The sequence below is a fragment of the Cyanistes caeruleus genome, unplaced genomic scaffold (genome assembly GCF_971803275.1).
Source record: "Cyanistes caeruleus unplaced genomic scaffold, bCyaCae1.hap1.1 HAP1_SCAFFOLD_149, whole genome shotgun sequence".
Taxonomy (NCBI): Eukaryota; Metazoa; Chordata; class Aves; order Passeriformes; family Paridae; genus Cyanistes; species Cyanistes caeruleus.
The window spans coordinates 47,619-70,183 of NW_028255943.1; the positions used below are offsets into that span (position 1 = coordinate 47,619).

Sequence of the window (22,565 nt, forward strand, 5' to 3'; positions counted from 1 at the left end):
TTGAAAGCCCCTCAAAATTCTGGAAAATCCTCACAAAATTCCCTAAATCTTCTCAAAACATTACAAAATTCCAAAGACATCTCACAAAATCCCCACAAATTTCCACCAAATCTAAGAAAATTCCCTCAAAATTCTTCAAGTCTCCTCCAGATTCCAAGAAATTCAAGAGAAATCCTCAAAATTCCAGGAAAATGTTACAAAATTCCTTCAATCTTCTCAAAATCCTACCAAATTCCAGCAACATCCCACAAAATCTCCAACAATTTCCACAAAATCTAGGAAAAATCCCTCAAAATTCTTCAAGTCTCCTCCAAATTCCACAAACATCCCACAAACATCCCACAAAATCTCCTCAATATCCCACAAAATTCTAGAGAATTTCCACAAAATTCCAGAAATATCCCACAAAATTTCCTCAATCTTCCCAAAACACAACCAAATTCCTGCATCATCCTACAAAATCTCCACGAATGTCCACAAAATTCAAGAAAAATCCCACTAAAATCACTAAATTTCCTCAATATCCCACAAAATTCCAGAACCATCTCACAAAAATCTCAACAAATTGCCACAAAATTCAAGAAAACTCCCACAAAATTCTTGAAAGCCTCTCAAAATTCCAGAAAAATCCCACACAATTCCCACAATCTTCCCAAAACATTACAAAATACCAGACATCTCAAAAAATCTCCACACATTTCCACAAAATCTATGAAAATTCCCTCAAAATTCTTCAGGTCTCCACCAATTTCCACAAAATTCAAGAAAACTGCCACAAAATTCTTGAAAAGCTCCTCAAAATTCTAAAAAAATCCCACAAAATTCCCTAAACCTTCTCCAAACATTACAAAACTCCACAGACATCTCACAAAATGTCTACAAATTTCCACAAAATCTAAGAAAATTCCCTCAAAATTCTTCAAGTCTCCTCGAAATCCCACAAAATTCAAGAGAAATCCTCAAAATTCCAGGAAAATGGTTTAAAATTCCTTGGATCTTCTCAAAACCCTACCAAACTCCAGCTACATCCCACAAATTGCCACAAAATTCAAGAAAAATCCCACAAAATTCTTCAAGTCTCCTCAAAATCCCACAAACATCCCACAAAATCCCACAAAATTGCAGAAAAATCTCAAAAATTCCCCAAATTTACTCAAAACCCAACCATATTCCTGCAATATCCCACAAAATCTCCACAAATGTCTAGAAAATCTAAAAAAATTCCCCCACAATTCTTCAAGTCTCCTCAAAATCCCACAAACATCCCACAAAATCCCACAAAATCTCCTCAATATCCCACAAAATTCTAGAGAAATTCCACAAAATTCCCGCAACATCCCACAAAATTCCCTGAATCTTCTCAAAACCCAAACAAATTCCTGCAACATCTCACAAAATCTCCACCAATTTCCAGAAAATCTTCACAAAAATCCCACAAAATTCTTCAAGTCTCCTCCAAATCTCACAGAATTCGAGAGAAATCCTCAAAATTCCAGGAAAATGCTACAAAATTCCTTGAATTTTCTGAAAACCTGACCAAACTCCAGCCACATCCCACAAAATGTCCACAAATTCCCACAAAATTCAAGAAAAATACCACAAAATTCTTCAAGTCTCCTCAAAATCCCACAAACATCTCACAAAATCTCCTCAATATCCCACAAAATTCTAGAGAAATTCCACAAAATTCCAGGAAAAATCCCACAAAATTCCCTCAATCTTCTCAAAACACAACCAAATTCCTGCACCATCTCACAAAATCTCCAACAATTTCCAGAAAAATCTAAGAAAAATCCCTCAAAATTCTTCAAGTCTCCTCCAAATCGCACAAAATTCTGGAAAAGCCCCACACAATTCTCTAAATCTTCTCAAATTTCTACCAAATTCCTGCAACATCTCACAAAATCTCCACGAATGTCCACAAAATTCAAGAAAAATCCCACTAAAATCACTAAATTTCCTCAATATCCCACAAAATTCCAGAACCATCTCACAAAAATCTCAACAAATTGCCACAAAATTCAAGAAAACTCCCACAAAATTCTTGAAAGCCTCTCAAAATTCCAGAAAAATCCCACACAATTCCCACAATCTTCCCAAAACATTACAAAATACCAGACATCTCAAAAAATCTCCACACATTTCCACAAAATCTATGAAAATTCCCTCAAAATTCTTCAGGTCTCCACCAATTTCCACAAAATTCAAGAAAACTGCCACAAAATTCTTGAAAAGCTCCTCAAAATTCTAAAAAAATCCCACAAAATTCCCTAAACCTTCTCCAAACATTACAAAACTCCACAGACATCTCACAAAATGTCTACAAATTTCCACAAAATCTAAGAAAATTCCCTCAAAATTCTTCAAGTCTCCTCGAAATCCCACAAAATTCAAGAGAAATCCTCAAAATTCCAGGAAAATGGTTTAAAATTCCTTGGATCTTCTCAAAACCCTACCAAACTCCAGCCACATCCCAAAAAATGTCCACAAATTGCCACAAAATTCAAGAAAAATCCCACAAAATTCTTCAAGTCTCCTCAAAATCCCACAAACATTCCCACAAAATCCCACAAAATTGCAGAAAAATCTCAAAAATTCCCCAAATTTACTCAAAACCCAACCATATTCCTGCAATATCCCACAAAATCTCCACAAATGTCTAGAAAATCTAAAAAAATTCCCCCACAATTCTTCAAGTCTCCTCAAAATCCCACAAACATCCCACAAAATCCCACAAAATCTCCTCAATATCCCACAAAATTCTAGAGAAATTCCACAAAATTCCCGCAACATCCCACAAAATTCCCTGAATCTTCTCAAAACCCAAACAAATTCCTGCAACATCTCACAAAATCTCCACCAATTTCCACAAAATCTCCACAAAAATCCCACAAAATTCTTCAAGTCTCCTCCAAATCCTAGAAAAATCCCACAAAATTCCAGAAACATCCCACAAAATCTCCTCAATATCACAGAAAATTCTAGAGAAATTCCACAAAATTGCAGAAAAATGCCACAAAATTCCCTAAATCTTCTCCAAACATTACAAAATTCCAGAGACGTCTCACAAAACCTCCACCAATTTTCACATTATCAAAGAAAAATCCCACAAAATTCTGGAAAAGCCCCACACAATTCCCTAAATCTTCTGAAAACCTTACCAAATTCCTGTAACATCCCACAAAATGGCCACGAATGTCCACATCATTCAAGAAAAATCCCACAAAATTAACTAAATTTCCTCAATATCCCACAAAATTCCAGAACCATCTCACAAAATCTAAACAAATTTCCACAAAATTCAAGAAAACTCCCACAAAATTATTGACAAGCCCCTCAAAATTCTGGAAAATCCTCACAAAATTCCCTAAATCTTCTCCAAACATTACAAAATTCCAAAGACATCTCACAAAATCCCCACAAATTTCCACCAAATCTAAGAAAATTCCCTCAAAATTCTTCAAGTCTCCTCCAGATTCCAAGAAATTCAAGAGAAATCCTCAAAATTCCAGGAAAATGTTACAAAATTCCTTCAATCTTCTCAAAATCCTACCAAATTCCAGCAACATCCCACAAAATCTCCAACAATTTCCACAAAATCTAGGAAAAATCCCTCAAAATTCTTCAAGTCTCCTCCAAATTCCACAAACATCCCACAAACATCCCACAAAATCTCCTCAATATCCCACAAAATTCTAGAGAATTTCCACAAAATTCCAGAAATATCCCACAAAATTTCCTCAATCTTCCCAAAACACAACCAAATTCCTGCATCATCCTACAAAATCTCCACGAATGTCCACAAAATTCAAGAAAAATCCCACTAAAATCACTAAATTTCCTCAATATCCCACAAAATTCCAGAACCATCTCACAAAAATCTCAACAAATTGCCACAAAATTCAAGAAAACTCCCACAAAATTCTTGAAAGCCTCTCAAAATTCCAGAAAAATCCCACACAATTCCCACAATCTTCCCAAAACATTACAAAATACCAGACATCTCAAAAAATCTCCACACATTTCCACAAAATCTATGAAAATTCCCTCAAAATTCTTCAGGTCTCCACCAATTTCCACAAAATTCAAGAAAACTGCCACAAAATTCTTGAAAAGCTCCTCAAAATTCTAAAAAAATCCCACAAAATTCCCTAAACCTTCTCCAAACATTACAAAACTCCACAGACATCTCACAAAATGTCTACAAATTTCCACAAAATCTAAGAAAATTCCCTCAAAATTCTTCAAGTCTCCTCGAAATCCCACAAAATTCAAGAGAAATCCTCAAAATTCCAGGAAAATGGTTTAAAATTCCTTGGATCTTCTCAAAACCCTACCAAACTCCAGCTACATCCCACAAAATGTCCACAAATTGCCACAAAATTCAAGAAAAATCCCACAAAATTCTTCAAGTCTCCTCAAAATCCCACAAACATCCCACAAAATCCCACAAAATTGCAGAAAAATCTCAAAAATTCCCCAAATTTACTCAAAACCCAACCATATTCCTGCAATATCCCACAAAATCTCCACAAATGTCTAGAAAATCTAAAAAAATTCCCCCACAATTCTTCAAGTCTCCTCAAAATCCCACAAACATCCCACAAAATCCCACAAAATCTCCTCAATATCCCACAAAATTCTAGAGAAATTCCACAAAATTCCCGCAACATCCCACAAAATTCCCTGAATCTTCTCAAAACCCAAACAAATTCCTGCAACATCTCACAAAATCTCCACCAATTTCCACAAAATCTTCACAAAAATCCCACAAAATTCTTCAAGTCTCCTCCAAATCTCACAGAATTCGAGAGAAATCCTCAAAATTCCAGGAAAATGCTACAAAATTCCTTGAATCTTCTGAAAACCTGACCAAACTCCAGCCAGATCCCACAAAATGTCCACAAATTCCCACAAAATTCAAGAAAAATACCACAAAATTCTTCAAGTCTCCTCAAAATCCCACAAACATCTCACAAAATCTCCTCAATATCCCACAAAATTCTAGAGAAATTCCACAAAATTCCAGGAAATATCCCACAAAATTCCCTCAATCTTCTCAAAACACAACCAAATTCCTGCACCATCTCACAAAATCTCCAACAATTTCCAGAAAAATCTAAGAAAAATCCCTCAAAATTCTTCAAGTCTCCTCCAAATCGCACAAAATTCTGGAAAAGCCCCACACAATTCTCTAAATCTTCTCAAATTTCTACCAAATTCCTGCAACATCTCACAAAATCTCCACGAATGTCCACAAAATTCAAGAAAAATCCCACTAAAATCACTAAATTTCCTCAATATCCCACAAAATTCCAGAACCATCTCACAAAAATCTCAACAAATTGCCACAAAATTCAAGAAAACTCCCACAAAATTCTTGAAAGCCTCTCAAAATTCCAGAAAAATCCCACACAATTCCCACAATCTTCCCAAAACATTACAAAATACCAGACATCTCAAAAAATCTCCACACATTTCCACAAAATCTATGAAAATTCCCTCAAAATTCTTCAGGTCTCCACCAATTTCCACAAAATTCAAGAAAACTCCCACAAAATTCTTGAAAAGCTCCTCAAAATTCTAAAAAAATCCCACAAAATTCCCTAAACCTTCTCCAAACATTACAAAACTCCACAGACATCTCACAAAATGTCTACAAATTTCCACAAAATCTAAGAAAATTCCCTCAAAATTCTTCAAGTCTCCTCGAAATCCCACAAAATTCAAGAGAAATCCTCAAAATTCCAGGAAAATGGTTTAAAATTCCTTGGATCTTCTCAAAACCCTACCAAACTCCAGCTACATCCCACAAAATGTCCACAAATTGCCACAAAATTCAAGAAAAATCCCACAAAATTCTTCAAGTCTCCTCAAAATCCCACAAACATCCCACAAAATCCCACAAAATTGCAGAAAAATCTCAAAAATTCCCCAAATTTACTCAAAACCCAACCATATTCCTGCAATATCCCACAAAATCTCCACAAATGTCTAGAAAATCTAAAAAAATTCCCCCACAATTCTTCAAGTCTCCTCAAAATCCCACAAACATCCCACAAAATCCCACAAAATCTCCTCAATATCCCACAAAATTCTAGAGAAATTCCACAAAATTCCCGCAACATCCCACAAAATTCCCTGCATCTTCTCAAAACCCAACCAAATTCCTGCAACATCCTACAAAATCTCCACCAATTTCCACAAAATCTCCACAAAAATCCCACAAAATTCTTCAATACTCCTCCAAATCCTAGAAAAATCCCACAAATATCCAGAAACATCCCACAAAATCTCCTCAATATCACAGAAAATTCTAGAGAAATTCCACAAAATTGCAGAAAAATGCCACAAAATTCCCTAAATCTTCTCCAAACATTACAAAATTCCAGAGACGTCTCACAAAACCTCCACCAATTTTCACATTATCAAAGAAAAATCCCACAAAATTCTGGAAAAGCCCCACACAATTCCCTAAATCTTCTGAAAACCTTACCAAATTCCTGTAACATCCCACAAAATGTCCACGAATGTCCAAATCATTCAAGAAAAATCCCACAAAATTAACTAAATGTCCCCAATATCCCACCAAATTCCAGAACCATCTCACAAAAATCTCCACCAATTTCCACAAAATTCAAGAAAACTCCCACAAAATTCTTGAAAGCCCCTCAAAATTCTGGAAAATCCTCACAAAATTCCCTAAATCTTCTCAAAACATTACAAAATTCCAAAGACATCTCACAAAATCCCCACAAATTTCCACCAAATCTAAGAAAATTCCCTCAAAATTCTTCAAGTCTCCTCCAGATTCCAAGAAATTCAAGAGAAATCCTCAAAATTCCAGGAAAATGTTACAAAATTCCTTCAATCTTCTCAAAATCCTACCAAACTCCAGCCAGATCCCACAAAATGTCCACAAATTCCCACAAAATTCAAGAAAAATACCACAAAATTCTTCAAGTCTCTTCAAAATCCCACAAACATCTCACAAAATCTCCTCAATTTCCCGCAAAATTCTAGAGAAATTCCACAAAATTCCAGGAAAAATCCCACAAAATTCCCTCAATCTTCTCAAAACACAACCAAATTCCTGCACCATCTCACAAAATCTCCAACAATTTCCACAAAATCTAGGAAAAATCCCACACAATTCTTCAAGTCTCCTCAAAATCCCACAAACATCCCACAAACATCCCACAAAATCTCCTCAATATCCCACAAAATTCTAGAGAAATTCCACAAAATTCCAGGAAAAATCCCACAAAATTCCCTACATCTTCTCAAAACCCAACCAAATTCCTGCAACATCTCACAAAATCTCCGACAACTTCCAAAAAAATCAAAGAAAAATCCCAAAAAATTCTTCATGTCTCGTACACATCCGACAAAAATTCCCTCAAAATTCCAGAAACATCCCACAAAATCTCCTCAATATCATAGAAAATTCTGGAAAAGCCCCACAAAATTGCAGAAAAATGCAACAAAATTCCCTAAATCTTCTGGAAACATTACAAAATTCCAGAGACATCTCACAAAACCTCCACAAACTTCCACATTATCTAGGAAAAATCCCTCAATATTCTTCAAGTCTCCTCCAAATCCCACAAAATTCTGGAAAAGCCCCACACAATTCCCTAAATCTTCTCAAAATCCAACCAAATTCCCGAAACATCCCACAAAATCTCCACAAATGTCCACAAAATTCAAGAAAAATCCCTCAAAAAAACCTAAATTTCCTCATTATCTCACAAAATTCCAGGACCATCTCACAAAATCTCCACAAATGTCCACAAAATTTAAGAAAAATCCCACAAAATTTATGATAAGCACCACAAATTTCCAGAGAAATTCCACAAATCCCCTAAATCTTCTCAAAACCCAACCAAATTCCTGAAACAGCCCACAAAATCTCCATCAATTCACAGAAAATCTAAGAAAAATCCCTCAAAATTCTTCAAGTTACCTCAAAATCCCAGAAAATCTCACAAAAATTCCTAACTTTTTTCAAAACCCTACCAAATTCCACCAACATCCTACAAAATGTCCTCAAATATAAAAAAAATTCATGAAAAATCCCACAAAATTCACTAAATCTCCTCAAAACCTTAACAAATTCCAGAAACATCCAACAAAATCTACACAAAGGTCCACAAAATTCCAGAAAAATCACACGAAATTCCCTAAATCTCCTCAATTTCTCACAAAATTCCATGAAAATCCCACAAAATTCCCTAAATTGTCTCAAAACTCAAAACATTTAGCAAATGCCCCAATTTCTCATCTCCTACTGAATATATTTGTTTTGGAGGCAAATTAAATTGAGATACATTAACTTTTAAAGAAATCAATGCCATTGTTCTTTGCACTTCTCGAGCAATCTGTCGAGCTGTCCAGTCTGCTTTTCCATTTTCTTCACAAATTTTGGAGCTTCCTGATTGGTGTCCTTTGCAGTGCATATTTGCTACTTGTTCAGGTTTTGTATTGCTTTTATCAATTGCAGGACTGCATCTTGATGTTTAATGTGTGTGCCTTGAGCAGACAGCAGTCTTCTTTCTTTCCACAGCACTCTGTGGACATGCACTACTCCAAAGCATACTCTGAGCCAGACCAGATGTTTCCCCTTTTCCCTTTACTCAATTCTAGTGCTCTGCTTAAGGCAACCAGTTCTGCCCTCTGGGCAGATGCATTTGCTGATAATGCTTTTGCCTCCACTATTGCACTGACTGCTGTTACCGCATATCCAGCGTATCTGGTCCCGTTCTCCACCAAGCTGCTTCCATCTGTGAATAGCTCTCACTCTGCTTGCTCCAGTGGGATGTCTTTCAGGTCTTCTCTTGCCAAATAGGTGTCCTCTATTACTTCTACACAGTCATGCTCTAATGGGCCTTCTTCAGTTGTGGTACCCAGGAACAGAGCTGCATTCAAGAGGTCAGTTGTCTTTAGTGTGACATCATCCTGCTCAGTCAGGATTACCTGGAATTTCATCATCCTGCTTGGAGATAGCCAATGGCCCCTCTTTTGTTCTAAAACAGTGCTCACCATGTGTGGCACAGAGACATCTATGTGTCTACCCATGGTGAGTTTCCTGGCTTCTTGTGGCAGCATCACGCTGGCTGCAACTGCCCGCAGGCATGAAGGCCATCCAGCACTCCCCTTGTCAAGCTGTTTGGAAAAGCAGCCTACCGGCCTTTCCCAGCTTCCCAAACATTGGCTCAGCACTCCCAGTGCTAGGTGTAGTCTTTCATGCACAAACAGCTGGAAATCTTTGGACAAATCTGGCAATCCGAACGCCGGAGCAGTTGTCAATGCCTCCTTCAGTTTGAGGAAGGCCTCCTTCTGTGCTCTGCCCCAGGTAAACGGCTGCGTCTTCTGGGCCTCATCCAGGGCTTTTGCAATTAGTCCATAGTCCATGATCCACAGGCAGCACCACCCTGTCATCCCAAGGAAGACTCGCAGCTCATGCACGTTCTGGGGTTTTGGAATAGCACAAATAGCTTGAATACAATTAGTACCCAGCTTACATTGCCCTGGTGAGATTTCACATCCCAGGGAAATCACACTCTGCCAGGCAATTTGTGCCTTTTCTTTAGACTCCTTATATCCTCCCATTCCCAGCTGATTTCAAATTTCAATTGTTACCTTTATGCAGGTTGTTTTCTCTTCTGTAGCTATCAGTACCCCATCAATATACTGTAACAGCAGGTATTGTTTTCTCAGTACTTGCCCGTTCTCAGTCCAAATCTCCAGCTCCTTCCCCAGCTGCCTTCCAAATAGGGTTGGACTCTTCTTGTATCCTTGTGGGAGTCGTGTTCAGGTGAGCTGAGTTTTCCTTCTATTTTCTGGACTTTCCCACTCAAAGACAAACAGTTTCCTACTTTTTTTGTCAAGGGGTGTGCAGACAAAGGCATCTTTTAAATCAAGTACAGTAAACCATTTCTATTTCTCTTTTATAGATGTTAACAATGTGCAAGGATTAGCTACCACTGGGTAAATATCTTTAGTTATTCCATATATTGCTCTCAAATCCTGCACTAGTCTTTATTGGTCAACACAGAAATTTGGGCTCCAGTGTTAACTACAAAAGTAAAAAGTGGATGTATAGGACCCACTATTATTGAGAAACCGCTCAGACTATTCAGCCTAGCCTTCACAGAAGTATGGAGAACACCATTTATTTCTATCTTCAGCACACTTTTATAGGGTTTTACAGGGTTCCCGGGCTAAGCAAGTTATTCTTGGTTAATCCACACAGGTTTACATTTTTTCTCTTATACGCAAGGATGTTGTTTTGCTTCATTCTCTCTGCTTCAGGAAAGTTTCAAGGACATGAGCCTTTAATATCACAACTTATACCAAAAGCTGGTTTGTGCAGACAGGCCTTTACTAAAATATCATGCCCACCTTCTGTTCAAATATTCTCTACACACTATTGCTGTAATCAATATGTCTCCAGTTTTGTTATTTCTCGTGAGCATTTGAAATAAAAGCAACCTCTGCCTCTCTGCTCACCCAGGAGAGGCAGAGTTCCCAGTTTCCCTGATTCTGAGGCTCTTTGGGCTCCACTCCCAGAAGCTGAGAAGGAGACGGCTTTGGCTCACAGCCCAGAGCCTGTGGAGCTGTGCTGGGTTATCCAATGGGGCATTCCATACAATGAACTTGGGACAGTGCCAATTAGAAACAACTTCACTCAACTTTGAAGTGAGAAGCCATCTATTACCTTGCTGGGGACCCCCTTCTTTATCTCCAGTGACCACCAATACTGGCAGTGAGAGATTTCTTTTCTCTTGTCTGGGTTTTCCTTAAGAGAACCAATGCATCTAACACCTTTGCTTTCTCTGATTTTTCTTCTGCCATTTTTACAGGTCCATCATTTCTACTGGAATGAATTAGCTCTTTTGGAGGGTAAATTTGATTCAGGACAGAGGTTTCCCCCTCTTCTTTCCTCAATTCTTTGCTTAAAGCCAGTTTTTGGAGCTGCTGTAAAACAAGCTCCCAAAACTGAGCAGAGTAGAGTTTGATTTTTGACCAATTTAAATTTTCTTTCATCTTGTAAAGAACACACTCTATCAATCACATTTTCCAAATTAAACCAGTAACTAAGCGCCTGCTTTTCCCCTCCCACAGAAGGTCTGGCATTGTGTTTTGCTAACAGAGCATAAAATGCAGCTTTAACTTCAGCACTGCCCTTTTCAGTCATTTTTACAAAGGGAAAACCACTATAGGGAGGTATAAACTTCAATTATGAACACACCCACACCCACACCCACACCCACACTGCTTTTTGCTTCCCTGTGTGGGTAAAAAGACCAAATCTGCTCAGGAGGCACTCTTTCAGTTTAAAATTCTGATTGTCTCTTTGCTACACCAAGCACTCAAAATTCATACACACAACAACAACAAAAACATTCCCACCCTTTTGCACTAAGAGATCTTTTGTGAAATTCTGCAGACAGAGCCCTCAAGTGAGTGTGGGGTGCTTTTCACCTCGGCGTGTGCAGTTTGTGGGAAATTTGAGTTGCCCCCCTTGCTTTCTAGACACCGCTCACTCTCTTGGGAGTGTCGGGCTGGGTGCGGCTGGAGCAAAACATCTTTCCCCTAATACAGACTGCACAACAAACCTGCAGCCCCTTCTGTCTGTCAGAAATCCTGTCCGTGACTCCAGTTTAAATGTCACGATTCGCTAACGCCAGTGGGAGTCGCGAGAAGTTTCTTTGATCTCAGAGGGCAAAAAGGACACAAGGGATTTCAGTTGAAATCACAACAGCAATAATGTACATTTATTTTAGTGATAACAAAGACTATGTGATAGAGGAGAGGGAGTGAGAGAGAGAGAGAGGAGAAAGAAAACAAAGTAAAGAAAGAGAGAGGTTATAGCTACCAACAGATGAGACAGTGTCACAGGGGTCTTTTTCCGTGGGGAGATCTCACCAAAATCAATTCAGCCTTATGTAATTCTTCCCCAAAGTGACCTTGTTTCCAATGTGCTAAGAAGCACCCCAAAGGAGAAGTTCCTGCTATGAGAGCATTGCTGCCCAAAACCCCTTTAAGCTTCTCCATGTCACAACTACAATACACCACAAATGCCGAACCTGCAACGCTTTCGCAGTCGTCTGACGGACGGCGCCCAGGCAATCCCAACAGGAATTCCTTTAGCCCAACCAAGCGCAGCTTTTGCTGCGTCTTATTGGCAGGCACCCAAACCAAAGTGAAAGCACCTTACCTCTTCTCCTGGAGACGCTGTGAGCAGCGCAGACGGTCGCGGCTGATGGGCTCCCCGAGAATCCCTCGGTGCCGGCTGGAGCAGGGTCGGGTCGCGAGCTCACTCAGCAGCACTCACAAGGTCCCATCTGGGTCACCAAAATGTTAGAGTTCAGGAACACACATCATCACACAATGATTATATGAAGGTGCTTTAGTGAAGAGCTCTGGGTGTCAGGGGTACACAGACCCAAATCTGACCCATCTTGCTTTTGAGCTGAACATGTTTGGTACTCTATCATTATATAACTTACATATTAATTATTAAACTTACATTGTTCTATTGTATGCATTGTTTTTACCCAAGCATGGATTTCTCGTGATCCCACCTCAGCCCCCTAACATTGTTCCTCATGTTCTTTAAACAATAATTATATCTAATCACATCTAACAATTCTATCATTTATCATATATTGATTACACAGGTGCAGTTTCACATGATCTTTAGCAAGCACAAGGCCTAACATTTCCAGGGCCTACTTTTCCCAGGGCTTGCCAAGCCTAACTTTCTTTCTGAGTTCCCGAATTTCCTAAGATTTTAAAATGTTTTACGATCACCTCCAGACACAAAGAGTCCTGTCTGAACAGTCACAGTGCTACATCTATTTTTAATTTTAATTTTTATCAATTTTTCCAGAGCCTGCTGGCTGTGTTCAAGGTTTTCTCCCTATTCCCTCCCTAGTGCACATTCTCCAGAAACTCTGCTTTTACATCCTTTTGCATTGATTAAAGTTACCTGCAATGACCAGTCAATCCAAACCCTGGGAAAACTTCAACTTCAATGTGTACCTAGGGAAAATATTTACCTCCCACATCTGAAGCCATGAGCTGCCAAGTACTGTCCCCACTGTCATACCCTGTCCCCTGGAGGTGTGCTGATGCCATTTCAAAAGGGTTGCCAATGAAAACAAGTTTGAATATTTTGGTAGTTTCCACACTGGCATTCAAATCCTTGACTAGAAAAATCACAAGTCATGATTTCTAGGATTCTTCCATACCAAAGCTGTCATTCTCACCCTGGATTTTAGAGTGTCTGAACAGTCAGACAAGGTTTTAGTTTTAGACTCTACAGACAAAGTCCCTGCTGTTCGGCGATCCCATTCCATCAGCATATAGTCCTGCTGATTCCTTTAGGCAGGAGCAGCAAAAGGCAAGAATGAGCCAAACAAGCTGCTCCTGTGTTCTCATGTCCAGCACAGCAGTAACTGGGAATTCAAGAATGGATTCAGGAGACAATGGGTGCACAGGGAGCCACCACGACTTTGGGATGCTGAAATGGACCAGCGTGGTGCCTGTGCCCGGGCTGCACCGCGCTGAGCTCCAACTGGACAATCTAACAATGGTTGAATGGACACACCATGGGCCACTGGAGACTCCTACTCCTAGTTCTGTGAGCTACACTATTCACCTGTCATTCACCAGATGATGTTTTCATCTCTGCTTGAAATCCAGGAGAGGAAAAGGTCAACATGGAAAAGTGTTCTCCCAATTCTAGTGACACCTGTGCCTGCACACCACCTGTGCCCATGGCAGGGTGGTTGGAGGCTGGATGATGTTGATGATACTTTGCAACACCAAGTGCTCAGGGATTCTGGGATTGCCCAAGTGGAGAGCAAAACTGAGCCGTGTAAGTCCCTGGTTTTTTTCAGCACATGCTGCTTCTTCCTTTGTTCCAAGCAAGTCCAGGATTTGGTTTCATGTGTCTTTAAGGTGCCTGGACAGATGACAGGGAGGGCAGCTGCCCCATCAGACACTCTCTCTCTCTCTCTCTCTCTCTCTCTCACTCAGGATGGTGCCAATGCCGCTGCCTTGGGACACCTGAGTGTGGAAGGCGAGCTCGCCCTCAAGCACGGCCATCCAAGTCAGTCACAGGCACAGGCTGCAGCTGAAGCTGCCAAGCGTTGCTGTGAGGCTGCAAGTGAAGAGAAAGCCATTGTGGCCAACTCTGCTGAAGCCTTTTGCCAAAGCAAAGGCAATTGTGCCCAAAGCCTCCCCCTGTTTGGCACCCGGCTGCTGCGGACGCCTCAGTGCGCAGGTGCTGACGTTGGGGCTGCTGCTGTTCCTGGGCACACTCTGCTGCTGTTTCTGTGGGCTCCAGAGCCGCTTGGGCAGCAGCCACTGGGCAGCCCTGCTGGAGGAGACATCGCCACCCTCCCCATGGTGGCAGCAGCTCTGTGGGCCCCGAGCTCTGTGTCAGGGGGGCCTCGGTCACAGCAGCGTGGCCTGGGCAGCCGCGAGGGCCCGGGCTGGCCGCCAGCCCTGCCTCTGCCCACTGCCCCTTCCTGAAGGCACCCAGTGGCCGTGGCCTGGCAGCACCCCCTGCCCTTCATGTCCCCAGCTAGCCCAGCCTGGGCACCTCGGGCTGTCCCCACCCTCCCGCTGGGGTGGTGTCCCAGCCTCCAGGCCTTCTGCTGCAGGCCTGGGGGACATTTTGGGACAGCACCGGAGCAGCCGGGTGTCAGGGACCAGGCGGCTGCCCGGGGGCTGCTTATGGCCTCTGACATCCGATTCCTCAGGGCTTCCCACCACCCCGGCTCCTCCAGGGCCTTCTGTCCCCTTGGAACCTCCTGCCACCCACTCCCTCACACATGCCCCTCGTGCCTTCCCACTGCCTTGTCCCGTCTGGGCCTCCGCAGCCCCTCATCCCTTCACGGCCTCCCAGCACCCCGTGCCCTCAGGGGCTCCCCCAGCCTGGCCCGGCAGCAGCGCCGCAGCCCCACAGGAGCTCCAGCAGCTCCTCAGCCATCACGGCAGCAACACATGGGCAGCAGGACACAGATGGCGCTTCCTGCCTGCCACAGGGCTTGTGGCTTCAGCACAACCACCAAAGGCCAAGGGGCTTCTGGCCATTTCCCCTGCACCACTGCATGCCCTGGCAGGTTGCTGAACACAAGAACCCTTTTCCCTCTCTTCCCCTATGCCCCGCACACCCTGGGCAGCAAAGGAAAGGTCTTGGGACTCTTGTGGTTTATAACATATCCTATATTATTTACATACTAGATGGAAACGAAACAAAGAACAATCTCTATCAAACAAAAACTAACAGATGGCCCATGTGGCCCCAGAAGACAGAGCCTCTCAGCCCTAACATATCCTACATTATTTACATAGTAAAAAGAAGAGAAAAAAGGAAAAGAACAACCCTTATGAAAAAAAAAATCCTGGCTGGCCCATGTGGCCCCAGAAGACAGAGCCTCTCAGGTCAGCTCTGAGTACACCTCCAGCAGCGCAGCCAGCCCAGGCCCGACAGACGAGGCCGTGTCCTCCATGCCCTGAGGATTTGGTCTTGCATCCTCTGGAGAATGGAGTAACGGGCACTCTGGATGGCCCGGAGGACATACAGCGTTTCAAGTGCCAGATCTGACACGGCACCGCTTCTGTCCTCCGTCAGGCGTTCGAGGGCTGCAAGAGAGACAAACAGAGCCACGGTCAGACCCCAGAGCTGTGGGGGCCCATCGAGAGCCCCCTGCCAGGGCCATGCCAGCCGGCTCTTGCCTTGGCCAGGAGGGAGCAGGGACCAAGGGGGTCAGCCCGAAGCTGCTGGCCACAAATGCCCCACGTGGCCCTGAAATCTCACTGTGCTCTGCCCACGCCGTCCCTCATCGGCACAGGGAGCAGAGCCCTCCACAGCCTGGCCAGGGCTTGCAGCTGCCCCCGACAGCCACCACTGTCAGCCCGCTGCCGTGGCTCACCTCTGCACAACACCTGGAGCTCTGCGTGCTGCCCCCTCAGCTGCTCCCCGGCCATCCCTGAGAACACAGAGCCTGTCAGGGTCCCAGCAGCACAGCTCCCTGCCAGCGGCGCTGCCAGCCCTGTGGCCACACGGCCTCCTGCCCCGGCAGGGCTCAGCCCGGGCCCTTACCGCATCCTAACCCAGCCCAAGGGCACGGCTGCCAGAGGCCGGCAGCAGCAGCCCCGAGGGCAGCCGGGGCTCCAGGGCGCCGGGCCCGGGTGCCGCTGCCGGGGCAGCAGCCGGGGCTGGGGCCGAGCTGCGGCGGGGCGGGGAGGGAGCCCGGGCTCGGGACTCACCGATGACCCTGATGGCCGCCGCTCGCAGGGTCTCCTGTGGGTCCTGCAGGTACTGCAGGGCCCGGCGCAGGTGCTGGGCCAAGGGGATCCTGTGGTCTGCCAGCTGGAGAGAGCGGCAGGAGGGAAGGGTTGGCGCGGGCTCTGCCCCTCGGCCGGGCGCTGCTGCCTGCGGCCAGTCCCGGCCTCCCGTGCCCGGCCAGCCCTGAGAAGCCGTGCGGCCCCCGGCTGCAGCAGTGGGCAGGGGCACAGCTGCCAGCCCCACACACTGAGCACCGGGGCCAGGGGGCTTCTCTAGCCTTTGGCTGGCACTTGCAGCCCGCCCTTACCACGAGCTTGGCAAACTTCCACAGCTTCTCCTTCCTCACAGCTTTTTCCAGGTCTGGCCTCTTCAGAAAGCCAGCCGCGCGAAGGAGCGTTGTCCGAGAGGCCTGGGGAGCAGCAGAGAGCCGCAAATGGCCCCACAAGGCAGGGCACAGGAGTGTCCCAGTGCCAAGGGCTGGAGGAGGCTGCAGCCTGCAAGCCCGCGTCAGGGCAGGAGGCAGCTGAGCCCCCTGCCAAGGCGCAGCAGCAGCCCAGGAGTCCTCACCTCTGCCACATGCCGATTCTCATCTTGGCAGTGGAAAAAGAGTGGGAGCAGGCTCTGGTACATTCGTTCCTTCAGGGGCTTTCTTCCTTCTTCTTCTGCCGACGACATCATTCTTCGAAGGAGAGACATGGAGAGCAGCTGCACCTGGCTATCAGGCTGTATGAAAGGAAGGAAGGAAAAATGACCTCATCATTGGCTTCTTGTGGCCCACATTGGCGCAGGCCTGCAAATGCACAGGGCACAAAGTGTCCGGGCAGCAGGCAGTGGCCGTGGCTGGGGCACAGAGCCTTACATTGTCCAGGAGTTTCAGGAGCGGCTCAGCCAGCTGCAGGGCCCTGCGCCAGGATATTGGGGTTTCTTCATCCAGGAAAATATAGCTCAGGAGAGCAATGCTCATCCTGGCCACGTCACTGTCCAAGTCCCACAGGAGGTGCACTAGTCTTCCTGTCAGGCTCTGAATTCTTTCGGCCTGTGCAGAACACAAGGGTGTGAAAGCCCGGGCAGCTGCCGCAGGGCCCAGAGGCCAAAGGGCTGTCCCAAAGCACTCGGGCAGCTGAAGCAGGAGGCAGGAGAGCTGCGAGGAGCTGCCTCAGCGCCCAAGGCAAAGGCCAGCCAAGGCCAAGTGACAGCATTGCCCAGCCTCATGCTGCCCACACGGCTTCAGCTGCTGCCCCCTTCTCACCATGGAGGGACGGTCCTTTAGCAGGAGGAGAGCCCTGAGCACCTGGTGATGCATCTCTGTGGAGTTGTACCACAGGTACTTATACAAGATCTCCATTAGGCTGTCACCACAGTCACTCAAGTCCAGGCAATCTAGGAGCTGAAAGGCACAGGGCAGTGAGAGGGGAGCTGGCCGGCAGGAGCCTGGAAGTGCGCAGGGCTGGGCCCAGGCAGTAGCACAGGGCGCGGGTGCCGTCCCAGGCAGCTGTTGCTATGCCAGGGGACAGGGCTGGCAGGGAGCTGAGCGAGGTAGTGCTGGCCATCAGGCTCACCTCCACAAGGAATGCCATGGCAGAGACATCCCAGTGTGGCAACGGTTTGCTGAGCACCTCAAGCAGGTAGCTTAAGATGCTTTTGCACAAGTGGGCGGATGCACGGCGCATTACCCTGGAAGGCAGAAAATGGCAGAAAGAGTCTCAGCAAGGGTGCAAAAAACCTCTCCCAGGACTGACTGACACAGTTGTCCTATTGCCCCAGCACCCTGTGAGGGTATTTGGGCCCTTCAGATGTGGCTGCTCCTGGGCACCCTCCTCTCACAGCCTTTTGCAGTCTCCTTGGCCATCCCTCGGTGACGAGGTCCTCAGGCCCATGGCCACGGGGACTGTGGGGGGCATCCCGGGCAGGGGGCACAAACGTCAGAGGCAGTGGGGAGAAGGGGGGCTCACCTGGCCAGCAGACCCACGGCATAGTGGTGGGTGTCAGCACAGAGCAGCGTGTCCCAGCCACGCTTGCGTTCCATTGCCACCACCACATGCTCCAAGTGGAGACTGCAGAGCAGGGCCTTCAGGGTCTGCACTGCAAACCTGTGTGCACAGCAAAGCCCAGGTGACGCTGGGAGCGCTGGCTGTGAGGCTGGGGAAGTGGCAGGGACAGGAGGAGTGGCATGGAGCACCTGTTGGGGCTGGTGGAGAGGCCGTGTTGCTCCTGGCATTCCTTCCAGAAGGTATGGACGTCCTCTGTCATATACAAAGTACTGAAGTACGTTTGGAAGAGGAGATGCACAAAGAGGCGGGGGAAATAGACTGTGAGGATCTGTGGGCAACAGGGCCCCTGGAGGATCTTCCACATCACCAGAGTTGCCTGCAGAGGACAAAGCAGCCTGAGACAGCGCTCAGTGCCGGGGCGTCCGTGTGGCAGGGCCTGAGCGTGGCAGGGAGAGGCCGGGGCAGACGCAGGGGGAGCAGCGGGCCTGGTGGCCCTGAAGCTGCCCCTAGGCCAGGTTTGTGGCCAGTGCCTGAAGCAGGGAGATGCAGTGGGGGAAGGAGGCAACAGAGCTGCTGGAGAGGCGGCCGGCCTTGCGGTGAGCAAAGGCCAGCTCCAGAAACTCACAGTCAGGGAAAAGACAGCCGTCTTGTCCCCATCAGAGGTGCCCAGGTTTTTCTGCGGCCAGCTCCCCACCACATTGATGAGGAGCGGTGTCACTTCCTCTGAAATCCAGGGCGAGAGCAAGATGGTCGTCCACATGGCCATAGCAGCTCTGCGGGGTCAGACACAGCACCGTGGGCTGGGCAGCAGCGGGGAGCTGAGCTGGCCGCCAGCTCTGCCTGTGCCCACTGGCCCTGAGCGGCAGCAGCAGCCAGGCAGCCCAGCCCTGTGGGGACAGGCCCCTGAGGGGCAGGCTGGCAGCACGGCAGCGGGCTCGGGGGCTGACTTTGTAGCAGGGCTGGCAAAGGGAGCAGCCAGAGGGCCCTGCAAGTCTGTGTTGCTCACAGCCCTGGGCCGGGCTGTACAGGGTGATGGGCTGGGGAGCCCTGAGGCCTCGGGGCAGCTGGGCCCCATACCTGTCACACGTTGGGGCCACCCGCAGGAGAGTGATGGCCACATCATCGGGCTCTGCCTCGGCCACTTGCATCAGGGCCCAGTCCATCCTGTGCTCAGCAGCCTCATTGGCCATGAGCCACTGGTGGATGTACCTCACCACGCCGGGCACCTGGAGAAGGCACAGGGAGACTTGGAATGCCAGCAGAGGGAGTCAGCAATGTGCCCAGCTTCTTCCCCAGACAAGTGCTTCTCTTCCAGCCCGCTGCCATGGCCTCAAAAGCTTCAAGTGAGCAGCAGGCGTGGCTTGGGAAAGCCAAGCAATTGCTGGAGGATCAAAGGCTGGCCACAGGCTGCTTACTTGCTCTGGATTGAAAAGAGCCGTCTCTACAAGCAGATCCAGCTGGGCAGCGCTGCTCTGTTCTACCAAGACCTCTGAGGATGTCTTGACCTCAGTGTCCATAGGTCTGGTGTCTTCCTTGCCAATTCTCTTGATGTATTGGTAAAGAAACTGTAGGAGAAGGGCAGGAAGGCAGGGAAGTTGCATGGAGTGCTCCAAGTGCGGTGCTGGGCTGAGCAGTGCCAGCAGGCCCAGCGCAGGTGGGGATGGCTGCAGGTACCTGCGCTGCTCTGCGGAAGCGGCCACGGGCGGTGTCCTGCTCTTGTGTGCCGTCCATGGCTGCATCTGGCAAAGAGCAGCCAGAGCTGAGGGGCTGCGGGAGAGGCCGGAGAGCACAGCCCAGCCCTGCGTTCCCCAGGCAGGGACAGTCCCGGGATGCCCCAGGGGATGCAGCACGGCCACTGCTGCGGGGGCAGCCCCAGCCCCTTTTTTGTGCTGTCCATGGGTGTGTCTCCACAGGACAGTGTGGGATGGGATGAGATGGGATGCAATGGGATGGGATGGGGCCAAGATGGCCGCAGGCACCAGCCCTGTGGCCCAGCTCTGCCACTCACCCTCCTCCAGCGGCTGCAACTGCTGCACCTCTTCGGTCTCTGGTGCTGGGGCAGCTCCAGGACCTTCTTCCTCGACCTCCTCTTCCTCCTCCTCCACCCAGGCCAGTTTGGGCACTCTTGGGGGTCGCTGCTCCAAATCTTCCAGACTCTCCAATCCTTTCCATAGGAACAGCACCAGGGGATGGCATGGCATGTAATGGGATGGGGCCAAGCTGGCAACAGGCACTAGCCCTAAGGCCGAGCTCTGCAACTCACCCTCCTGTGGTGCCTGGAACTCCTGCACCTCTTCAGACTCCTGTGCCAGGACAGCTCCAGAGCCTTCTTCTTCCTGCTCCTCAAGCCAGGCCAACTTGGGCACTCTTGGGGGTCGCTGCTCCATGGCAGTGACTGGATTTATGGCTGCTTGCAGGAGAGATGGCTCGGAAAAACTCAGAGTCAGCAAGTCCTGCAGTCGTGCCTGGAAGGCACCTGCAAGACTCAAGTCCTGGCAAGATTGCAAGACAGCGAGTCCTGCACTTGGGTGTTGAGGGCCCCTGCCACAAGGACAGGAGGCTCCTCGACAGGGATTGTGGTCTGGTCTCAAGGGCAGAGACTGCAGGGATGGGCGACACGTCGGAAAAGCTCCGGGTCACCAAGTCCCACGGTCTGCCCTCAAGAGAACCTTAAGAAGGAAGGCTCAGCAAGGCCACAGGTCAGCAAGACCTGTGGTCTGGCCTCGAGGTCACCTGTAGTAATAGTGCTTCAGAAAAGCTCCAGGTCCGACACAAAGGAGTGCGCTGTGCGGGGGCTCCTCACAGCACCGCTCTGGCGCGTCCTGACCCGTCGCGTGCACCGAGCACTGTGGCGTGGCCCTGTCACCGCCAGCTCCTATGTCAGCACGTGTCACAAAGGGCCCTTTGACATCTGCTCCCGTTGCCACCATCCCACGGTGACCGTGCTGCAGCGTGTCACAAAGGGCCCTTGCACACCCTGCCCTGCGCCCTGGGGCCGCCCCCATCCCCCCCCAAGTGGCCCAGCTTGGAAGGAATCCCTTGCCCAAAGTGTCTAAGACAGCCTGACGGGATCTTTAGGAACAGCTTGTTAGAAATGAAATGGAGGCAAATTTATCAATAAGAATTTTATTGAAAACTTTGTAAAATTTACTAATGGAAATGTCTCAGTGTTGAGAGACAGGTGTCTGCTAGGGAGGGCAGGAGCCTCCCTTGGAATGAAAAATGTAGACCCCCTCCCTCCGAATTATGATAATCTTGAAATCAAGGGGCTCTCAGGCAGAGATCTGGGGATAGGAATGACAGTTTTTTACTAATATTTATACCCAGGCAAACAAACAACAATAACTACAGCGTTAGCAAGAAAACAGAGCCAGGGACCCCGTGACAGCTTTCTGGGCTGAGACGGGAAAGGATGGAGGAGAGGATTTGTTTTACAAACCCCCTCGGGTTGGCAGTCAGTGCTGGTGCTCCTGCAGGGCTCTGAGGAACACTCAGCTGGAACAGCAGGGATGAGCTGAGATCCCGGGCCAGTGGCTGAGGTGGATCAGCAGCTCCGTGGCGGTGGCTGGCACTGCCACACGTCCCGGCAGGACAGGGGGTGCGAGGCCACCAATGAAGAGGGAAGAAGGAGAAGAAGCAGCAGCTCCATCTGGGTGATGGCGAAATTCCCTTCTCCCCACCACAACAGCTCTGCACCCAAAGTGTTCTTCTCCGAAGCTGAAGAAGCCACCAAACTGTCCCCACCCTCCCCTTTTCCTGCCCCCTTCCCCCCCTGGGCCCAGCCAAACTCTTTATCTTTCCTCAAGCACCCACCAGGTACCCGCAGTTAAGTTTTCCCTGCAAGTCATGAGTAAAAATTCCACAGGCAAGCCAGAACTAAATAGAAAATAAAGGACACGTAACCCCCAACACCTGTAAGTTGTATCTTCAGAGTCAGCCAGGATCTTTGTTTGCCAGAAACACCTCTGAAGTTTAATCAAGGCATTAGTAATCAAAATTATTTTGAAAATTTAAAGATCAAAGTAGCCAAAATACTCAATGTAACTAATTGCTGGGTATGTTCTCAGCTCAGGTTGGGAGGAATGGGGTTCCCTCGGAGGGCTCACCCTGTGGGGTGGCCAAAACTCTGTCAATGGGCTCTGACTCGTAACGGATCCAGTGCAGGGACACTGACAGAAAACTGTGCTGTGGAACACAGGAATGCAATTATCAGTTTTACAGGATTGACTGAGATTTCCCTTCCGGAGAAACCAAGCCCTGTTCTA

At 47.3% G+C, this 22,565-nt stretch overlaps 1 protein-coding gene across 4 annotated transcripts; it reads right to left on the reverse strand.

The window, feature by feature from the left end:
- Window positions 1-15,225: 15,225 nt before the first annotated feature.
- Window positions 15,226-21,244, reverse strand: LOC147645876 (maestro heat-like repeat-containing protein family member 7). Of its 4 annotated transcripts, none has more exons than XM_086874156.1 (16): window positions 20,564-21,244; window positions 20,309-20,464; window positions 19,975-20,039; window positions 19,716-19,865; window positions 19,378-19,526; window positions 18,926-19,073; window positions 18,489-18,676; window positions 18,262-18,399; window positions 17,869-17,983; window positions 17,559-17,696; window positions 17,169-17,345; window positions 16,877-17,032; window positions 16,639-16,718; window positions 16,291-16,393; window positions 15,954-16,010; window positions 15,226-15,663 (listed from the first exon to the last, which is right to left on the reverse strand). In XM_086874156.1, exons 1-15 carry the CDS (start codon window positions 20,685-20,687, stop codon window positions 15,990-15,992), a joined length of 1,908 nt encoding a protein of 635 aa, XP_086730282.1. In that variant the 5' UTR covers window positions 20,688-21,244; the 3' UTR covers window positions 15,226-15,663; window positions 15,954-15,989. The 4 variants fall into 4 exon arrangements, with proteins under 4 accessions (XP_086730282.1, XP_086730280.1, XP_086730281.1 ...); XM_086874154.1 differs by having other exon boundaries at window positions 16,617-16,718; XM_086874155.1 differs by having other exon boundaries at window positions 16,617-16,718; window positions 19,975-20,033; window positions 20,564-21,209.
- Window positions 21,245-22,565: the final 1,321 nt, after the last annotated feature.